The sequence below is a fragment of the Dama dama genome, chromosome 33, assembly GCF_033118175.1.
Source record: "Dama dama isolate Ldn47 chromosome 33, ASM3311817v1, whole genome shotgun sequence".
In the NCBI taxonomy this organism is placed as follows: domain Eukaryota; kingdom Metazoa; phylum Chordata; class Mammalia; order Artiodactyla; family Cervidae; genus Dama; species Dama dama.
The window spans coordinates 14309003-14328706 of NC_083713.1; the positions used below are offsets into that span (position 1 = coordinate 14309003).

The 19704-nt window shown below is 35.9% G+C and overlaps 1 protein-coding gene across 1 annotated transcript in view; it reads right to left on the bottom strand.

Moving 5' to 3' along the window:
* The window catches only part of FSIP2 (fibrous sheath interacting protein 2), a 138880-nt gene that overhangs the window by 14130 nt on the left and 105046 nt on the right, over positions 1-19704 (bottom strand). The window contains exons 17-19 of the mRNA XM_061135004.1: positions 9245-18726; positions 5992-6486; positions 4344-4444 (exon numbers count right to left, since the gene is read on the bottom strand). Coding sequence (XP_060990987.1) covers positions 4344-4444; positions 5992-6486; positions 9245-18726 — 10078 coding nt within the window. The remainder of the gene's footprint in view (positions 1-4343; positions 4445-5991; positions 6487-9244; positions 18727-19704) is intronic.

Consider the following 19704-nt stretch of genomic DNA (forward strand, 5'->3'; position numbering starts at 1 on the left):
TTTTAGCCCTTTAAATATATAATCTACTGCCTTCCATCCTGCAAGCTTTCCTCTGAAAGTTTTACTGACAGTTTTATGGAGATCTCTTGTACAAGCAATTTCTATGGTGCTACTTGAAGATTCTCTTTTGTCTTTAGCTTTTGGTGGTTGTGATTATGCCTCAGGTAGTCTCTGTGTACTTATGTTACTTAAAATTCACTGAACATATTATTTGTATATTCATGCTTTTTCAAATTTGAGGAGGTTTTAGCCCTATTTCCTAAAATAATCCCCTTGCCCTTTTTCTCTCTTTTCTCTGGAACGCGCCACAGTGTCTGTGTGTGGGTGTGTGTGTATTGGTATGCTTGATGATATCCCTTAAGTTCCATAGAATCTGTTCACTCTTTTTTTCAGCCTCTTCTTTTTGCTTGTTAGACTCAGTAATTTCAAGTGACTTGTGTTCAAATTCACTGATTATTTCTTCTGCTTGATTGTGACTGCTTTTGAGCCCATCTAGTGAATTTTACAATTTAGTTGCTATATTTTTCAGTTACAGAATCTGTTAGTTTTGACCAGTTCCTTTTTTAACAGGTTTTAATCTCTTAATTTTTATTTATATTATTTTTTTTTGGTATTCTTTTCCTTTGATTTCCTTTAGTTCTTTGTGTTTCATTTATTTTAAAATCTTTGTTATATATGTCCATTTGGTGTGCTTCTCCACAGACATTTTCTGAGGATTTGGTTTCTTAAAAATGTGCCAAATTTTCTTGTTTCTTAGTATACACTGTGATCTTATGATGGAATTTGAGCACTTAAAGAAACAGTTATCTCTTCCAGCTTTTGGAGATTGGTGTAGAAACCCTTCACTAATTAGCAGAATGGGGAACCTTGGGAACAGACGGAGGTAAAGCCTTCAGGTGTTCATCTTGTTTGGGTTTATGTCCTTCTGGGCCTATGTATGTACTTTTGTTTTTCCTTCTTCACTTTTCCCTACCTGCTGTTAAATGTTTTGTTTCCTAAGAGTATCATCATGTTTCTTCTCAGTTTAGTGCAGTCGCTCAGTCGTGTCTGACTCTTTGTGACCCCATGGACTGCAGCATGCCAGGCCTCCCCGTCCAACACCAACTCCTGGAGCTTGCTCAAACTCATGTCCATCGACTCAGTGATGCCATGCAACCATCTCCTTCTCTGTCGTCCCCTTCTCCTCCTGCCCTCAATCTTTCCCAACATCAGGGTCTTTTCCAATGAGTCAGTTCTTTGCTTCAGGTGGCCAAAGCATTGGGAGTTTCAGCTTCAGTATCTGTCCTTCCAATGAATGTTCAGGACTGATTTCTTTATGATTGACTGGCTTGATCTCCTTGCAGTCCAAGGGGCTCTTGAGAGTTGTCTCCAACATCACAGTTCAAAAGCATCAATTATTCAGGCTCGGCTTTCTTTATGGGCCAACTCTCACATCCATACATGACCACTGGAAAAACCATAGTCTTGACTAGACGGACCTTTGTCAGCAAAGCAATGTCTCTGCTTTTTAATATGCTGCCCAGTTGGTCATAGCTTTTCTTCCAAGGAGCAAGCGTCTTTTAATTTCATGGCTGCAATCACCATCTGCAGTGATTTTGGAGTCCAAGAAAATAAAGTCAGCCACTGTTTACACTGTTTCCCCATCTATCTGCCATGAAGTGATGGGACCAGATGCCATGATCTTAGTTTTCTGAATGTTGAATTTTAAGCCAGCTTTTTCACTCTCCTCTTTCACTTTCATCAAGAGGCTCTTTGGTTCTTCTTCACTTTCTGCCTGAGGTCTCTTCTCAGAGCCTTAGCTATTCTGCTGTTTCCCTCTATCTGTAATCTCTTGCCTTCAGGTGTCTGCGCATCTGTAGTCCCTTGTTATTTCCATGCACCATGGCATCCATCTACTGACTTCTGTGGCTTCCAGGCTTAGATCCAAACTATGCCATCATTCCCAATCTGTGCTTCTTCAGGTGAGACAGAAATAGTCTCTCAGGTAGTTCACAGATAGATCTGAACATTGCAAATAAGTTCCAATCTGCTCTTTCTACTCCAAGAGAAAAAACTGAGAATTGGACCATTTCTTCCCAACTATGCCACATCATGTTGCAGAAAGGGGTTGGGCAATGATAAGAAAAGTCTGTAGAATTTCCTGCCACTTTGAATGCGGCCTTTCTTTGGGCATTCCCTTGGTTGATGCTGTTATTTGATTGGTTTCTAGAGCTCTTGTGAAGTTGTTTTATCAGTCTGTAGTTATTTTTGTTTCTACAAGAAAATAAGGGTTTGCATTTTCTTGGCCTGCTAGCTTGCTCTAAATTGACTTTTATTCGGTATTATCTGTGCCCTCTGTCTTCATTGATATAAAGAGTAGAGGGGTGCCTGCATTACTATTTTGTCTTTTGATACAATAAATCATTATTTAGGGACAAGAGGCAATAATTTGGCCAGGAACAAATGTCCCAAAATAGTGTGTCAAAAAGAACTGCATCATGACGTGTGGGGAAAAATTATAACCAGGTGGATTTTTCTATTTATACCTATTGCTTCTCCCACAATAGAAATATTTCCATTTCTAGGTTATGAATACTCTTATAAACTTAAGAATAATTTTAGGCAACTTCTGTTCTAGATATAATTTCTAATTAGATTTAAAGTCTGTTGCTGTTGTTCAGTCACCCAGATGTTTCTGGTTCTTTGCAACCCAATGGACTGCAGCACATCAGACTTCCCTGTCCCCCACCATCTCCCAGAGTTTGCCCAAGTTCATGTCCATTGCATCAATGATGCCATCCAGCCATCTCATTGTCTGACACCCTCTTCTTCTGCCCTCAGTATTTCCCAGTATCAGGGACTTTTCCAAAGTATTGGCTCTTCACATCAGGTGACCAAAATACTGGAGCTTCAGCTTCAGCATCAGTTCTTCCAATTTGTACTCAGGGTTGATTTCCTTTAAGATCAACTAGTTTGATCAACTTGCTGTACAAGGGACTCTCAGGAGTCTTCTCCAGCACCACAGTTTGAAGACATCAATCTTTTGGCGCTCTGCCTTCTTTACGGTTCAGTTCTCACAACCGTATGGGACCACTGGGAAGACCATAGCCTTGACTATATAGACCTTTGTTGGCAGAGTAATGTCTCTGCTTTTCAACACACTGTCTCTGTTTGTCAAAGCTTTCCTGCCGAGAAGCAATCATCTTCTGATTTCATGGCTGCAGTAACCATCACAGTGATTTTAGAGCCCAAGAAGAGGAAATTTGTCACTGCTTCCACTTTTTCCCCTTCTATTTGCCATAAAGTAATGGGGCTGGATGCCATGATCTTAGTTTTTAATACTCAGTTTTGAGCTGACTCTTTCACTTTCTTCCTTCATTCTCATCAAGAGGTTCTTTAGTTCCTCCTTGCTTTCTGAGATTAGAGTGGAATCATCTGTGTATCTGAGGTTGTTGATGTTTTTCCCTCCTATCTTGATTCCAGCGTGTAACTCATCCAGCCCAGCATTTCTCACGATGTGCTCAGCGTATAAGTTAATAAGCAGGGTGACAACAGACAGCCCTGGTGTACTCCTTTCTCAGTCCTGAACCAATCAGTTGTTTCATACCGGGCTCTCACTGTTGCGTCTTGACTCACATACAGGCTTCTCAGGAAATAGGTAAAATGGTCTGGTATTTCCATTTGTTTAAGAGTTTTCCACACTTTGTTATGATCCACACAGTCAAAGGCTTTAGTATAGTCAAAACAGAGGTAGATGTTTTTCTGGAATTCCCTTGCTTTCTCTATGGTTCAGTGAATGTTGGCAATCTGATGTCACAGCTACACAGTTCAGATGTTGCTCTGATAATCATCCAAACTTGGGTTGACTTTTCATATAAATGCTGTCTATCTATACAGACCCACATCAAACTACATTGTTTTCTAGAATTCATCTCTGAATGCTCCAACTTACACTGTTCCCTGTCTTATTTGGATTCATACACACTGGAACATTTAATTACTTAAAGAGAGTTGAGTAGGAACTCTTTGGGCTGAAAGGCACTGGGTCGCATTCGTATCTGCACTATCTTCCAGATTAAAAAAACAAAACAAAACCGTAACACACTAGCAAATTCTTAATTCAAGACACTGTTAGACTAGGAAGAATGTAGAAGGCAGGTAACTAGGAATGGGGCATCAGATAGAATGAAAAGGCCTTAGAGAATGAGCACAGTGGAGAGGTAGGGGAGGAAAGGACAAGAAGGAGTGAAGGAAGTTGTAGGGTTGAATACTTGCCCAATCAAGTTTTACCAGGGACTTCATTCTTCCCAGAAGCATTACCCTCATCTCAGATTGCTATTTTATATTGCTTTAATTTCATATACCTGGCATGTGAAATCAGATCTTCTTGGTTGTATGAAGATGAACTCATAATTCTGTGTATGAAGTAATGAGTCGGCTCAGTAATAAGAATTTTTTCTTCTTTCTGGAAAAAATGCAAGCCATGTATTACATTTGATATGCACTTTATCATATACTTGGCATTTTCTCCCCTCTTAACATACACTATAATTAGAAAAAGTTTCAGAGATTACTTAAAAATGGATGGAACCTATAGTTCTAATTAAAATGTGTTTTTTCCAATATCGGTTTTAGGAAATGGCTAGTGAAAGGTTCTAGATGATAACATTGAAGGTTGAGTAAATGCTAAAGATAAACATAGCACAAAGTTTGATGTATATGGTTTTCTAATTCTATACTTTACAGGTATTTTATGAAAACTTAGTTCAAAAAGAACAGAGATACAACTTTGGTCAGTTCAGAAGCTTGTCAACTCAATCATGTGAACCTGTACTCTGATCTGTTTGTTGGGAAGTCATGTGTGACTTTAAGACCATAACTTTTGTAAGTTATTTTTATAACTTTTATAGTGTTGTGTCTATTATAATCTTGAAAAAATAGACTACTATTACTGGGATTACTGCTTATATAATCCATTTTTACTTTTGTTAATGTTATAACAATTATTTAGTTATCTGTGAAGCCAGTACTTCTGAATATGAGGCTCAAGAAAACTATTCTGCAGACTGCATCTAGTCATGTAATCACATTGATTCCCAAAAAATAGTTCAGAGTATGTGTTAAGATGATTTACCTGGGAAGCTTTTGAACTGAACAGAGTTGTATCTGTTGTTTCTGGTTCATCTCAGCTTTTGTGTTAACCTGGGAATCATTTCAAATGGATAATCAATAGGATTATCCCACCAGGAAACATAAAATCATATATACTTTTCAAAAACAAACTTCGGTATACATTTTTGAACAGGAACCACCCAAAGAGTCACTTAAGTTCAAACCATTATGTGAGGCACTTGGTACTAGGGATGAAAGTTGTTCTCCATGAATACAGAGGAGTTTATGGGCTGATTGCAAGGGTGATATTTAAAATATTTTGATGAACTTGTTAACTTTGGGCAAGTTGGTTAAGTAACATGTAGGAAAAAAAATGCTATGTAATTTCCCCAAAAGATGCATAGCTATGAAAGATGGGATTCAAACCCAGACAATCTGAAGTTGTATTTTTTCTTTTTTTTAAATTACCTCCTATCTCAACCCATCTTCTGGTCCTGCCCTACTTGTTGAAAATGTATTTACCAGTAAAAATATAAAAGGGATGAAATCTTCTAAAATACAAAAATAATTAACTTTCATTTCTCTTAAATAGCTTCCTTTTCTGTCATCCTTGGCTTTTAATTATTCTATGTCTGTTTCCATTATCTGCTTTCCTTCAATTGTGTTCTATGCATGTTGTAAATATTTTTAGAAAAGTTTCTTTCATTTTGTAAATTTTTCTTGCATACTTTATACATTTCTTGCATACTGTAAATGTTGCCAGACTTAGGAAGAGACTATCTGGAACCATTTTAGTATTTTTTTCTACTCAGTTAATGGGTGCATTCTTGGACAGAATCTCTTAAGACCTCTACTCTTTCCACAAACATCTGGTTATTGAGAGTTATGGTTCTCACTCACCTTACTCTGTGACTTTTCCTCCCAAGTAGAATTTGTTTCAGTGAAGGTTCCTGAGCCGGGGGACATGTCAAGTTCAGCAACAGTTCTTTTAATTTGTTCCTTCTTAGGTTCTATGACATGATTTGACATTGCTCCAGTATTTTCCACATTTGCGCTGGGCTGACAACATTTACTTAGTGAAAAAAACTTTTTCAGACTGCTTGTGCTTTGTGTTGGCTTGGGAGAAACAGCTTTGCTTTCTACTGGCTTTGTGGAATCTTTCACTTGATCTTCAGTATTTTCTCCTGAGTGTTCTTGTACAATCTCCCTTAAAACAACTTCATCTTCATCAGATGAAGTTAGTTCCTCTTCTATGGTACTTTCTGAGATTTCTTGTTCAATATCATGAGCTACTAACCGAAGGATAAGTTCTTTTTTGTTCTGAACATCTTTTAAAAGCTCCACTTTGGTGATATCAGGCTTTCTTATATTCTGAAATGAATTTCTGCAAACAGCCTAGAATTGAAGGTATAATGAATATCAGAAACAAATGCCTCAATCACTTTTCCTGTGATTCTGTTATAAAAGAGCTATTTCAGTATGATTTCTAGTTTTAATGTAAAATAATATCTTCAGATGCTATGTTTACATTAGCAATATTTTAAAAAAGAAACATGAAAATTGTAAGAAATATTTGTTGGTATCATTTCTTCTACATTCAGGGATTGTATGTAATCTATCATACCATTTTGTTAATCTACCATAATTTACTTGAGAGTTTAATGAAGGACTAACACAGGTTCTTCTTTGTCTCTTTTTGCTTAAACTTTGTATCTTGTTGCATCATGTATACTTGTTTTTATTCTTTTACTTTGGAAGTCTGTGAGAGAAGTAGACATGATGATATATTTTTCTAAAAGTGTAGATAGGTTATCAAAGAGAAACTGAAATATACATATTTTCAATAGAAAAGCAATGTATTATCTGCTCTTGATTTTTAAAAATGATGAATGACCAAGATTGTGAAAGTCTCTGACTCTTTAATCTCTATTATTCCACTCTTGATTCTTTGGATATGTTTTCCAAAAGAATCTTCAAAACATAAGTCTTCATTTTTTCCTCACCTCCCTAGACAAATCTCACCTTTCATTTTCAATGTCTAAAGACAGATTTAAATGTCTAAAGAAAAGACAATTATAATTGAGTAATATAACATCCCCATTTCAGTAGCCTTTGATGATGCCACAGAACCTCCAAACTGTTCCTAATCCTAGACCTCAACATTCCTTTGGAACACTGCAAGCCAATTTTTAAAATATTAGTACCAGAAAAGAATATTTTCTATGGAAACAAAATACACAAAGAGTCTCCTTAAGAACTTAAAACATAATCAGTTTTGATTTTCTGTGTTATTGGCGGGGGTGGGGTGGGGCAGTGGTTTAGAAAATCCAAAATCATTCTATATGGCTTTGAAATGTTACTATATATAGTTTTAATATGTACATTCCTAGTGTATTAGGAATTTATGGTATCTCAAAACAGAAAATAAAGCCCTGGGGCACAGCCAACAAATACCTAGATTCTCTCCTCTAATCTACTATTCTTTAGTCTTTTTGTCCCTGTGCAGGAGATTGATAGCATGGATACCCAGACTGGTTCAAATCATGTCTTATCAGAGTTGTCTAGGTCTGCTTCTTTATTTGTGCTTTATTTTTTGGATGAATTTTCTCCCCCTTAAGAGGAAAATGGCCATTATTTTCGTTTAAATATTCTCTTCCTGCTTTCTGTAGTCTATAAATGACTTAATGAAAGAGAATGGGTAACCAAGAGTGAGATTTGTGACAGACAATTCTACATATAATTAAAAACTATTTTTCAGCAATGTTATTCTAAGTCTTTTAACAAATTTTACTAAGGGGTTACATATATATATATATACACATATATATATATGAATGAAGACTACCAAAAAATACGCTAATACAAATGATGAGAATCCATGTAAGGAGTAACTTTTAGATCTTAAAAAAACCAGTCATCTGGTTCAAAAAAGTTAAGGCCAAGATTAAATTAGTATGTTTTTCCATAATAACCTCAGTACTTGGATATGAAAACATAAGTACCAATTAACATATTTAACAGCCCTGATACCTAGTTCAATGGGTTGCAGGACAGTGCTGGAGAAAATTTAATTCAAGTGTCTGCTCCAGGGAGAAGAGTTCTATAAAACTTGGCTCATTGTGCAAACATAGATTATACCCCTAAGCACACTCATTCCTCTTATGAGAGGACACGATCAGTACAAGGGGCTCTGATAAAAATGTGTAGATTAATGTAATTCCATTGGCCACACCATCCTTTGTCCTCAGTTGTATAGTTTCCTTCTAACAAGGACATCATTTTTGCATTTTAAAGTTTCCACTACTTTAATATATTTGGGGCCTAATATGGAACTGCACAGCAGAATTAGGGACTAAAACAAGAGGAAACAGATTCATAAATATGGAAACATTAAAGCAGCTAAATCTAGGAGAAGGATAAGAAGAAACTTAACACTTCTTGAGATTATAGAAGAACCTGAGGAAGACTATTAAAGTGAAATAATAAGAAACTAGTATAATCTAAGAGTTTGTATTCTGACGTGTGTTGACAAATGTTGCTAAAAGTAAAAAGAGTAGTATTACTGCTGTAGATCCTTATATTTGAGAAACCTATTTTAGATAGTTTTATTATTATTTTAGTCAGCACGATTCTGCTGTCAAGTGTGTGTATGTGTGCGCGTATGTGTTTGTATGAGAGTTGCTCAGTCATGTCCAACTCTTTGTGACCCCATGGACTATAGCCTGCCAGGTTCCTCTGTCCATGGAATTCTTCAGGCAAGAATACTGGGGTGGGTTGCCATGCCCTTCTCTAGGGGGTCTTCCTGACCCAGGGATTGAAACCCGATCTCCTGAATTGCAGGCAGATTCTTTATCGTCTGAGCCACCTGGGAAGGCCGGTCAAGGGTATATCCCTGTATTCTCATTATTGTTTTTTTTTTAAGTTTAAATTGATTGTCTTAGGAAGACTAGCCTGAGACTTTTAGAATGAGCCTCAGAGCTGGTGTGGCAAGTCCCCGTAAGTCATATAACTATACAAATAAACTTGTGCCACCAATTTTCCTATTGGGCTGGACAATAACAGCATCAAAAGACACATTCTCATATATCCATCTGAGGAACAGAACAGAACAACCATTTCTCACTTTTTTTTTTGCTATTCTTTTTATACTTACCTCAAAGGGTTTTATATCTAGTCGTCCTGTCTTAGTCAATGAGGTCCGTCTTTCTCTCTTCAACTCTCTTACAGTAAATGTGTTTGAAGGGTAACTTCTTCCACTTACTGATGCTCTTCTCAGTTCTGCTATGCTATGTCCAGTATTCTTTAAACATTCCGTCTGAAGTTTCTCAAGGGGTTGAGTTTTTATAGAAATTACTGCTAAGTGTTCTGAGATAATGTTTGGATCTATTTTGAGGGGTTTATTCCCAACATGTGGAACTATTTTAATTGTAGAGTCCTCTATAATTGAATATTTAGTTAATTCTTTATCTAAGTCAGGAATCATGTTAACAGCATGCTCTTGTGCCTTTTGAACAATTCTGTTAATGTCTAGATCTCCAAAGAAACCAGCATTTGAATTCTTTGGACTAACTGAGTCAAAGGGAAAATTTGAAACTTCATTAATAATTAAATTAGCCACTTTTTTAGGGAAAACTCTGTTTGTACTTTTTATATCATGATAAAGATCCTTTTGCGTTCCAGATTGTTGTAGTACATTACTATAAATAGAATCAATAACCTGAGAAACCATTTCTATACTTTCTGGATTTAGAAAGTGTTCTTCAGAATCAGCAGCAACAAGATTAATATTACTTTTTGAAATTTCAGCCGTCACAGATTTTGTCAGTTGAGATGCAATTTTATTTAATTCAGGTTTTGACAAGTTTTTTGTATGTTGGCTTGAGCCACTTGGCAACCTTATTATTTTAGCCAAGAACAAGGCCAGTGCTTCCTCTAAAAACATGGCATCTAACATAGAACCTTTTTTGGATGAAGACTTTTCCTGGGACTTAAATTCATCAACCATTTTGACTACTTTTTCCATAATTTTAACAGCTTCCAGAGCTAATTCTGGACCTGATAATTCTTCCTGTACTTGAGGTTGAAATTTAGATTTGGAAATTTCTTTCACCATTAAAAACCCTATTATATCAGAGAGGACACTACTCTTACCCATTAAATCTTTAAATATAGAAGTGAGCGAGCCGGAGTGTTTTAAAATACTGGTATAAACAGAATTAACTACTTTTTCAATAGCTTCATTGTCAGCTAAAGGTGCAGTAGGTGTTTCCTTTGCCAGTGATACAACTTTAATCTTATTTTTGGAGATAATTTCTTGTATTGAATTTAATATTTTTGATGTTACTTTTTGCATTTCAGTTTCTAGGGATTTGGGTCTTTCCTTATCGACCTTTGGAAACACAGATAAAAGCTTCGATAAAAATTTTACAGCAATTTCTTCTATTATGTTATAAGGTAGTATACGCGCCTGCGATGGATGAGGCTGGGGAATGTCAGCCGTTTGGATCACATCTTTAAGAATATTTTCAACAACACTGTCAACTTCTGCACACTGATACGGTGTTAGCTCTCCAGAAAAGTAGTTCTGCAACTGATTGCCAGTCACTTCTCGTTGAATGAAGTCAACTATGGTTTCTGAAAGAATTCTACATCCACTGGCTGCACAATTTTGTATACTCTCTTGTGACCCAAATTGTGACAAGAGATTATCATAGAGTTCATGAACCACTAATTGAATAATTTCATCATCATTGGGATGTAAGGATTCCACATACTGTATAATCATATCTTCATCTTTGGAGAGCTCTGTTGTAACTGTACTTAATAACTTCATTTGAAGGAAATCCAGTTCTGTAAACCAGCTGCCCTCAAATGTTTCTGCTTTGGTGTTTGATACTGTTGAGAAAATTTTAGATAAAAGAGTAGAAATCACATTCTCTAAAAATTCATGAGGCAGCATGATGGTATATGGTGATGATGTCTGACATTCTTTGCTGGCTGTTTGAGCCACTTTTTGGACCTTTTTAACAACATCCTTAGTTTCCAGAGGCAAACATGACAAAGCTGGAAACTCATCACACAATATCAAATTAAGCTTATGTTGAAAAATTTCATTTATCATTGCACTTGTTAGTCTTCTTGCTAAATTTCCCCCATTACTCTTTATATTCTTACAGATGGAGTCTTGAGATTTATATTCCTTCAAAATATTGCACACAGAGGCATGGACAACTTTGTTGACCAATGTTTTATCAATTGATGACATTTTATCTAAAAAAAGTATCTTATTTGAAGAGGGTTTTTCAGTCATTGTGTGACTCTTATCCGCAGTTATTCTCTTAACGGTGCCTGGTGCTTCATTTATATTTGATTCTTTATGCCTGGGATATTCCTTAGGAACTGATGACACTTTATCTGCAGATGGAAAAAACTGATATTCTTTATCTGGCCTAAATACCTTAATTTGAGCATCAGAAAACTCCTTTAACAGGGAATCAATAAGTCTCATAGCTGTGTCATAGAGTTCAGCTTGATTTTCATCATCACATGCATTTTGACATCTATCATATGTTTGTGTTTCTGGTGAGGAAGAAAAGACCAATTTGTTAACCATTTCAGTAATAACATCTTCTAAAAATTTAGCAGGGAAAACTCCAGGTTCACATTTTGGTGGGTACTGAGGACTGTCTGGTTTACTAGGTTCCTTTTTAATATCCTTAACTTTCACTCTGTCATCTTCTCTTTTCCCCCCTCTCTCCTTCTCCCTCTCTTTTTCTATTTTGCTTGCATTCTCTTTTTCTTCTTTCTCTTTGGCAGGGACATTTTTGTTGGCTGACAGGGATAAATCCTTTGTTAAAACAGACTGTGCAAAATCCTCGCCAACCTCCTGAGTTCCAGGCAATGCTTGAATTATAGGTGATGCTGAATGACTTGGAAGACTTTGTTGTTTTAAATAATCTGCTGATTCTTGAGAATGGTACATTCCAAAGATATTGTCATAAATATTTTCAGTGACATTTTGGACTAATTCATAATCTGAGTACTGTCCTTCCTTTGTGTCTGTTTGAGCTGAAGAGTCTTTCTTTTCCTCGTCGTTTGGCTTCTGGGTAACTGCTTCTGAAGGTCTCTCTATTGTGTTCTCTGTATTTCTCACTTTGGCTATCAAAGATGACTGAAGGGGGTTGTCTTCTGTTTTTAATGAACTTTCTGTTTTGTCAACCTTCTTCTCATTGTCTGTTTTAAAATCTAGTTGAAAGATTCCCCTTTCACCATCAGTAGCTACTAGAAATTGTGTGTGTACCACCTTACCTTGCCCCTCCTTATCTGAAGCTGATATTCTTTTCTTGTCAGTTTCACTATTTTCAAGTGTTCCCTTCAAATATGGCTTCCCTTTATCTTTAGTTTTCACACTACTAGTTGGACAAGTAACTTTTGATACGTTGTATTTTTGAATTGGAATTCCCATTTTGTTTTTATTCTCTTTCTTTGTCACACCTGCAGCTGGCCCTAACAGGTTAACTATGTTGCTTTTCATAATACTAGTTACAGAGGTAAGGACTGGATCTTGGATATCACCTGCTTTCATTGATGTCTCTTTAGTTTCGAAACTTTTCTTTTTGCTCATCGCACCTTTATCTACTTTCAAAGTATCCAACACATTTTTCTGGTCTGAAGCTAGAGACCCCTGTTTACATGACTGTTCTGGTAAAGTAAGTTGATTCTCTTTTAGGCATCTGTTTATCTGTGTAGAAGTTTGCTGTGGAAGTTGTTTAACCTTTTGAGTGATGTTATCTGGATTTAGAAATGAAAAGAAAGTAGAAGACCAGTCTCCTGAAAAAAGTGTTTGAATTTTGAAAGCAGAGATTGCCTTCTGGGCTAAAGTAGCAATCATTTCTATAACAATGTTATTTTTACCATGCTTCTGAATATCATTAGATTCATACGTTCCTATGAACTGATCATACACAAAATCGGATATCTTATCAACTGTCTCTTTATCAACTGGTGGAAAAGAAAACATTTCTTCAGCATTTGGCAGAACTTTAATTTCACTTTTCCTAAATTCTCCTATTAGAGAGTTTGCAAATTTTATAGCCAAGCTCACAACATCTGGCTCTGGTTTTTCTTTTTTCTTACTCTCTTCAGTAATACTTGGAAGAGAATAAAATTTGCGAACAAGGTCAACAATTACATCTTCCAAAAATGTAGCTGAATATAGAGAAGGCTGTGTCTTTTTCTCACCAGGTATAGAATGTACAGAGACATGGTCGCAATTAGATAAGCTATTGGAAGATGATTCTTCACCATGTAAAAATGGCTGCAGATGATGATCCATGATTTCCTTCATAATGAAACCAGCTATTTTACTGAGGAATGAGCCTCCATTTTTGTCTGCATCTTTCTGGACTTCAGCTTGAAATTCAGATTTTTTCAAAATATTATTACATATAGAGTTAATCAAATCTTCAATCACTTCTAATTGCACACTTCCTGCATTCTCCTCTGCCGTAGCAAGACGGATCTCATGTTCAGAAATTTCTCTGATGATTTCATCAGTTAGTTTTGATGCTGCATCCATGAACTCATAATCTGAAACCTCTTCCTCTTTTAGTTCACTTTCAGTGTCAGTCAAAGGGAAGATATGCACTAGAAGCTTGTAAATCATATCTTCTAAAAGAGAACGTGGCAACACAGTAATACATGATGGTAAGGCATGGCTATCTCTCATGATGACATTGAGTACATTTCTGATGATTTTATCAGCTTGAGGAGAAGAATAGGAAGAAGATATTGATTCTCCTGAAACTAATGACTTTACCTGGTAGTCATAAATTTCTTCCAAAAGGAAATTATATATTTTTCTTCCAAAACAAGCAGTGTCACTTTGCATAGCCCTATATATTTGAATCAGAGATTTATATTCATCTAATATTTTTTTATAAGTAAGGTTCACTGTTCTTTGAACCATTTCTTTATATTCTTCTGAAAAACACATATCAGCATCAAAGCTATCTGCAAGAAAAATCTCTGCTGTGGTGAACTCCAGAACAATTGATTTTACTAATGTTGTAACAATGCCAGTAACTTTGGCTTTTACTGTATCTGGGTTTTCAGCAGCCAAGACATTGTGTGAGAATGCATAAAGGAGTCTACATAAAAGTTCAGAAATTACTTCTTCCAAAAAGACAGCTGAGTTCATGATGAAGGACGACTCTTTTTCCTTAGGATCTAATACTTTCTGTTTATAAGTCTGATCAACTGCAGCTGAAAGGAGAGTTTTATCTCCAGATAAAAATGACTGAAGATGATGGTTAAAGATTTCTTTTATTATAAAACTTGCTATTTTTGAAACAGGTATATTACGCATATCTTTTTTATCTTTTGTAAGAGATTGGTATATACTTGAATAGGAAAGAGCAGAATAAATGGAATCAACCATGGATTGGATGTCTTTTTCTGAAATCTTACTATGTTTTTCATTCCCATGTTTAATAATACATACTGCATGTTTTGAAATTATTGACATGATTTCATTTATCAGTTTTATGACTGGATTACTTAAGTCTGATTGAGAAGTATCTGGGTGTTCTGTACTGGAGGCAAATGGACTCATCTGAGATATAAGCTGAGACACAATTTTTTCCAAATGAGCATGTGATAACATAGTAGTATATATTGTTGAAGCCTGTCTTTGGGACCTTGATTTAGTAATGTCATGGTGAACTTTCCTTATCAAAATATCAGTACCAAGTTTGGCTTGTGACCCAAATGGAAGCTTTTCTCTAAGATTCGGATGAATTTGGAAATCAGAGGTTTCTGACAGGATGATTTTAGTTATCTTTGCAGCCAGTGTCTTTGTGTCACTTAGAAAATTTTTATCAGGCATTATTTCCATTTCATATTCTTGTACAACTTTGCTGTACACCGTGTCAATAATGTTTTTGACTATATCTCTCTCTACTGGAGGCAAACATAAATTTTTCTCTGCATTCTCTAAAATGCTAACTTTAGCTTTTGAGAATTCCTCTGTTATGAAATGTATGAGTTTTTCAACTTTATCAAATAGTTCATCTTCTGAATCTCTTATTGATTTTGTTTGTACAATGCCTAACCCCCTGTGGAATATTTTGCTTATAACCCCAGAAATCACATCTTCCAAAAAAGCTGAGGTATACACACTGGCATAAAACCACTGCCTTCTCTCATCACCCAAATACATGTATGATGAAGAAGGTAATGACTTTCCCTCCACAAATGGCTGAAGATGTTGTTGACAGACATGTTTAATGATAAAACCTGCTATCCTGTCAATAAGAACATCATTACTACTTATGATACTTGGCTCAACTGATTCTTGAGACTCAGAGTTTAAAATATTTTTGAATACTGAGTCCACAAGATGGTGGATATCATCTTCTGAATAAAGAAACTTGGTTTCTTCTTCATCTTTTGAGAATCGAATTTCATGTTGGGAAATTTTCCTTCGAATATCACTGATTATATCTGAAGCAATTTCATTGAAATTAGCTTTTGATCTATCTTTTGGAATTTCTCTGTTTGCAACAATGCTATGTGCAGAGGGAAAAATTCTAGATAGTAGTACTCTGATTATGTCTTCTAAAAATGTGTATGGCAACAAGGTGTTATATGAAGATAAACTCTGACTTGGCTTGGTAGATCCACTGATGTTACTAAGAATGTCTTGAACAACATTGTCAGTTGTTGAAAGAGAATATGAAGATGACAAATTCCCAGAAAACAGTGGATGAAGAAGGTAATCTGAAATAGCTGCTACAACTAAGTTGGTAATTTTTTCCACAAAAATACTGCTGTCTTCAGACTCTTTTACAAACTCAGGATCTAATCCATACTGTTTTAAAACATTTCTATAAACTGAGGTGACCAGTTCATCCACAATATCTGTATCCACAGAGGGGTAAGACTGTTCTTTGTCATTATATAGAAGGTGAACTTTAGCTTTGTCAAAATGATTATTTACTGAGTTTACAATTTTTTGGGTCATGTTTTCCAGCTCAATTTCAGTGTTATGCTTTGGACTGAAAATTTTTGACATAAGTCTGGCAACAATTTCCCTTACAAATGTCTCAGGGTAAATACCTGGAGCTAATGGTGTCTGGGGTCTATGTGGCTCTATGACTTCATTGAGAACTTGTTTAACCATATTTGATATTGCATCTGAAGGAGTCTTTGGACGAGGTAAACCTTCTCCACACAAAAATGGCTGAAGGTGATTTTCAATAATCTCTTGGATAATAAAACTGGCTATTCGGTCAACCAAAACTGGGCTTCGGCTGAGTATACTTTTCTGTATTGAAATAAGAGAGTCATATGTTTGCATAATATTTCTATAAACAGAATCCACCATCTTCTGGAGGCTTTTTCCTTTACACAGATATTGATTATCATATATAGTGAACCAAATTTTATGTTTTGAAATGGCTGAAATAATCTTATTTATTATACAGGTAGACATCTCATTAAAATCTGAACTCATGAAATAATTTTTTTCCAAAGAGGAATCTTTACTGGGTGGAGGAATGAGTTGAAATAAAAGTCTTCTGATGATATCTTCTAAAAATGATTGTGATAACATGGTGCTATAGTCTGTTAAAGACCTAGGTTTGGAAGTAAATTCTCTCAGGTTATTTTGAAGTTTCTGCAATATAATTTCAGCATTGAGAGGGTAATATGAATTGTGTAACAGCTTTTCCCTGAAGCAAGTTGGGAGATGGTAGTCCAAAATCTCTAACAATATGCTATTAGTTATTTGTTCTGCTATTGAAGTACTGTCACATGCCAGATTACCACCACAGGTCACTTTTGATTTATATTGCTGTAAAACACCATAATAAACTGAGTCAACAATCCTACTAACAGTTTCTTTATGGATTGGTGGAAAACAGAGCCTTTCTTCAGAATTCCGTAAAACAGTGACCCTTGCCTTATTAAACTCATTCACCACACTGTTGACAAATAATGTATTCATCTCATTGAGCTGGGCATCCGTGATGTTTTCATTTTTGCCCAACAGTGAAACAGACAGATTAAAAAACAGTTCTGAAATTATGTCCTCTAAAAATGTGGCTGAATAAACACCTGTAGTCATATCTCCTGGATATTGCTTATTATGGATGGCAATTGTATTCATATCCTTTGTTCCCTGTCTTTTAAGAGGTGGCACATTAGCAAAATTTACTGAATACTTCTTGCCAAATGGTGCTTGTATTTTGGAACTAACTACACTGGGATTATTCAGGGGTCCTGTCAAAGCATGGACATAATAACTCATGGGTCCTAAAGAGCCTCTACCTTTTTCCAATTCTGTTAATTCTGGCCTTTTTGCTTTTATAAAACTAGATTGTATTTCCCTTGTTCCATACTTCAAATGCTTGTTTGCAAAAGGTGGACTTTGGGGGAGTTGTATACCATGACATAGTTTATCCATCAATGATTTAACCAAGCTGTGGGAGATAACAGTAAGCATAGAGTCTGATGACAGTAAATCCTGATCCATTTCTGCCAGGTTTTCCAAAATGTCTGACATATAATCCCCTTGAAATTGTCCACAGTCCACTGCTCCATTATAGTAGTCAAATTCTTCATCTACACTTTGAAGTATTTTTAAAAGTTGACATTCTTCTGCTGATACCTCTTCAGAGAGAGGGCAATTATCAAGAAAGATAGAGTTTGTGCATTTTTCTAAAAGTGTTCTGATTAGTTTCTCACATACAACATTGAGAAGGAAAACTGATTTAGGGGAGAGCCCTAAGTTATTTCCAAGTATGTTATTACATTGCCCTTCATATGATGATGAGAAAAATGTTCTTGCTTTTATTTCAGAATCTATAGCCTCATCTGGCTGTTCATCTGGTAAAAACAAATCTAAAACAATATTGAAAACTCTGTTGACTATTTCTTTGGATTCATGAGTTTTTAGGCTGCCAGTCAGACTATCTAACTTGTGTGCCAAATAATTTAATTTATTTTTTTGAATGATATGATCAATTTGGTGAGTAGCTAATCCCCAGTCTCTGGAACATTTCTGTCTTTGCATGGTATTTCTTCTGTTGCAAATGGGCACACTATTACTTCTAAGCATGGGAAATGGTCTGTTTCTTCCACTGTTTTCAAGGTGATGGTTTAACCCTATTTCTTTGGACAGTACATGAATCACACCTATTAAGAGGTCCTGAAAGAGATCATCAAAGTCAGCAGCACCCACTCCTGGGCAGTAAATGTACTTTCTTGTTAATGAAAACATTTGCTGTGCAGTGTCGGTCTTTATGATGTTACTATTTAACAGGATTTCAGTGATGATTTCAGAGATACTTAGAGCAAGTTCTCCAACAGAAATTGACCTACTCTCAAACACTTGAGAATCAATTGAAATAATAGTGTCAAATGCGGCATTTTGTCTTTCCGATGTTTTCTCTTTTTCTCTACTATCTGTGGTGCTGCCAGAAATGCTTGATATTAAATGGCAAATGACAGACTCAGTGAGATGTTCACAAAATTGATAAAGTGAAGAATCACTATATATGCTTCTTAGAGGCAATTTTGATTCACATTTTTTCCTTGACAGTGTGGAAACAATAGACACCTTCTCACTGGAAACTTAAAAAAGAAAACATTACCATTTTAGTATGCATTAAGGGACATATGGAAAATTCAGTATTTTGATAATTACTTATGTATGAATTTCATCTTTGGAACACCTCACTAAAAAAAAAAAAAAAAAAATCTAGTCAAGAAAAATACTGGGTTTTCTTCAGATACTTATTTCTCACCTGTGGAATCTTAATTTTAGCCATAAAGTTGATATTCAAATATCTAAGTCTACTGCTGGTATCTGTTTGCTTAGATGGTTAAGGTGCTCTAAAGAGCTGGAATTCCTGGGGCAGAGAAATGATTTCCAAGTGTAGTGTAGTGTTATATCTTAACAAGTGCACAGTGATCTCTGTGGAATCAGGCAAGACCAGTGGAGAGTGGAGGCTTTAAGCTGAACTTTGACAGTTAGACGGGTTTTAGATATCTTGAGGTGAAGGAAGTAAGGAAACGGAGCTCCACATGGAAGGAGCATGAGTGACATCACTGAAAAACCCTGGACGTGTCTGGGAATAGAGAAGAGACATGATAGAAAGAAGGGGCTAGTGGTAAAGAATCTGATCTGCCAAGGCAGTAGACACAGGTTTGATCCCTGGGTCGGGAAGATCCCCTGGAGAAGGAAATGGCAACGCACTCCAGTATTCTTGCCTGGAAAATTCCATGGACGGAGGAGCCACAGTCCATGGGGTCACAGAGAGTCAGAGTCTACCTTATCACTAAACCACCACAGAGACAAATGCCAATGGGATGGGATTACAGATCCTATCTTCTCCTGTTTTCTTTGTTTTTCTTCATTCTCTAAGTTCAATTAGGCGGTGCTTGAAGCAATTCTACTTATAAGCTTGGAATTGCAGACACACCCAACTGTCCACCTTGAAATAATACCAGTTTCAATTACAGGAAATGGCCTCATTGTATAAGTAGTTAGGACTGATAATATGTGTTCTACTATTTCAATGATGGTTAAGTGATGTATCTATACTGGTA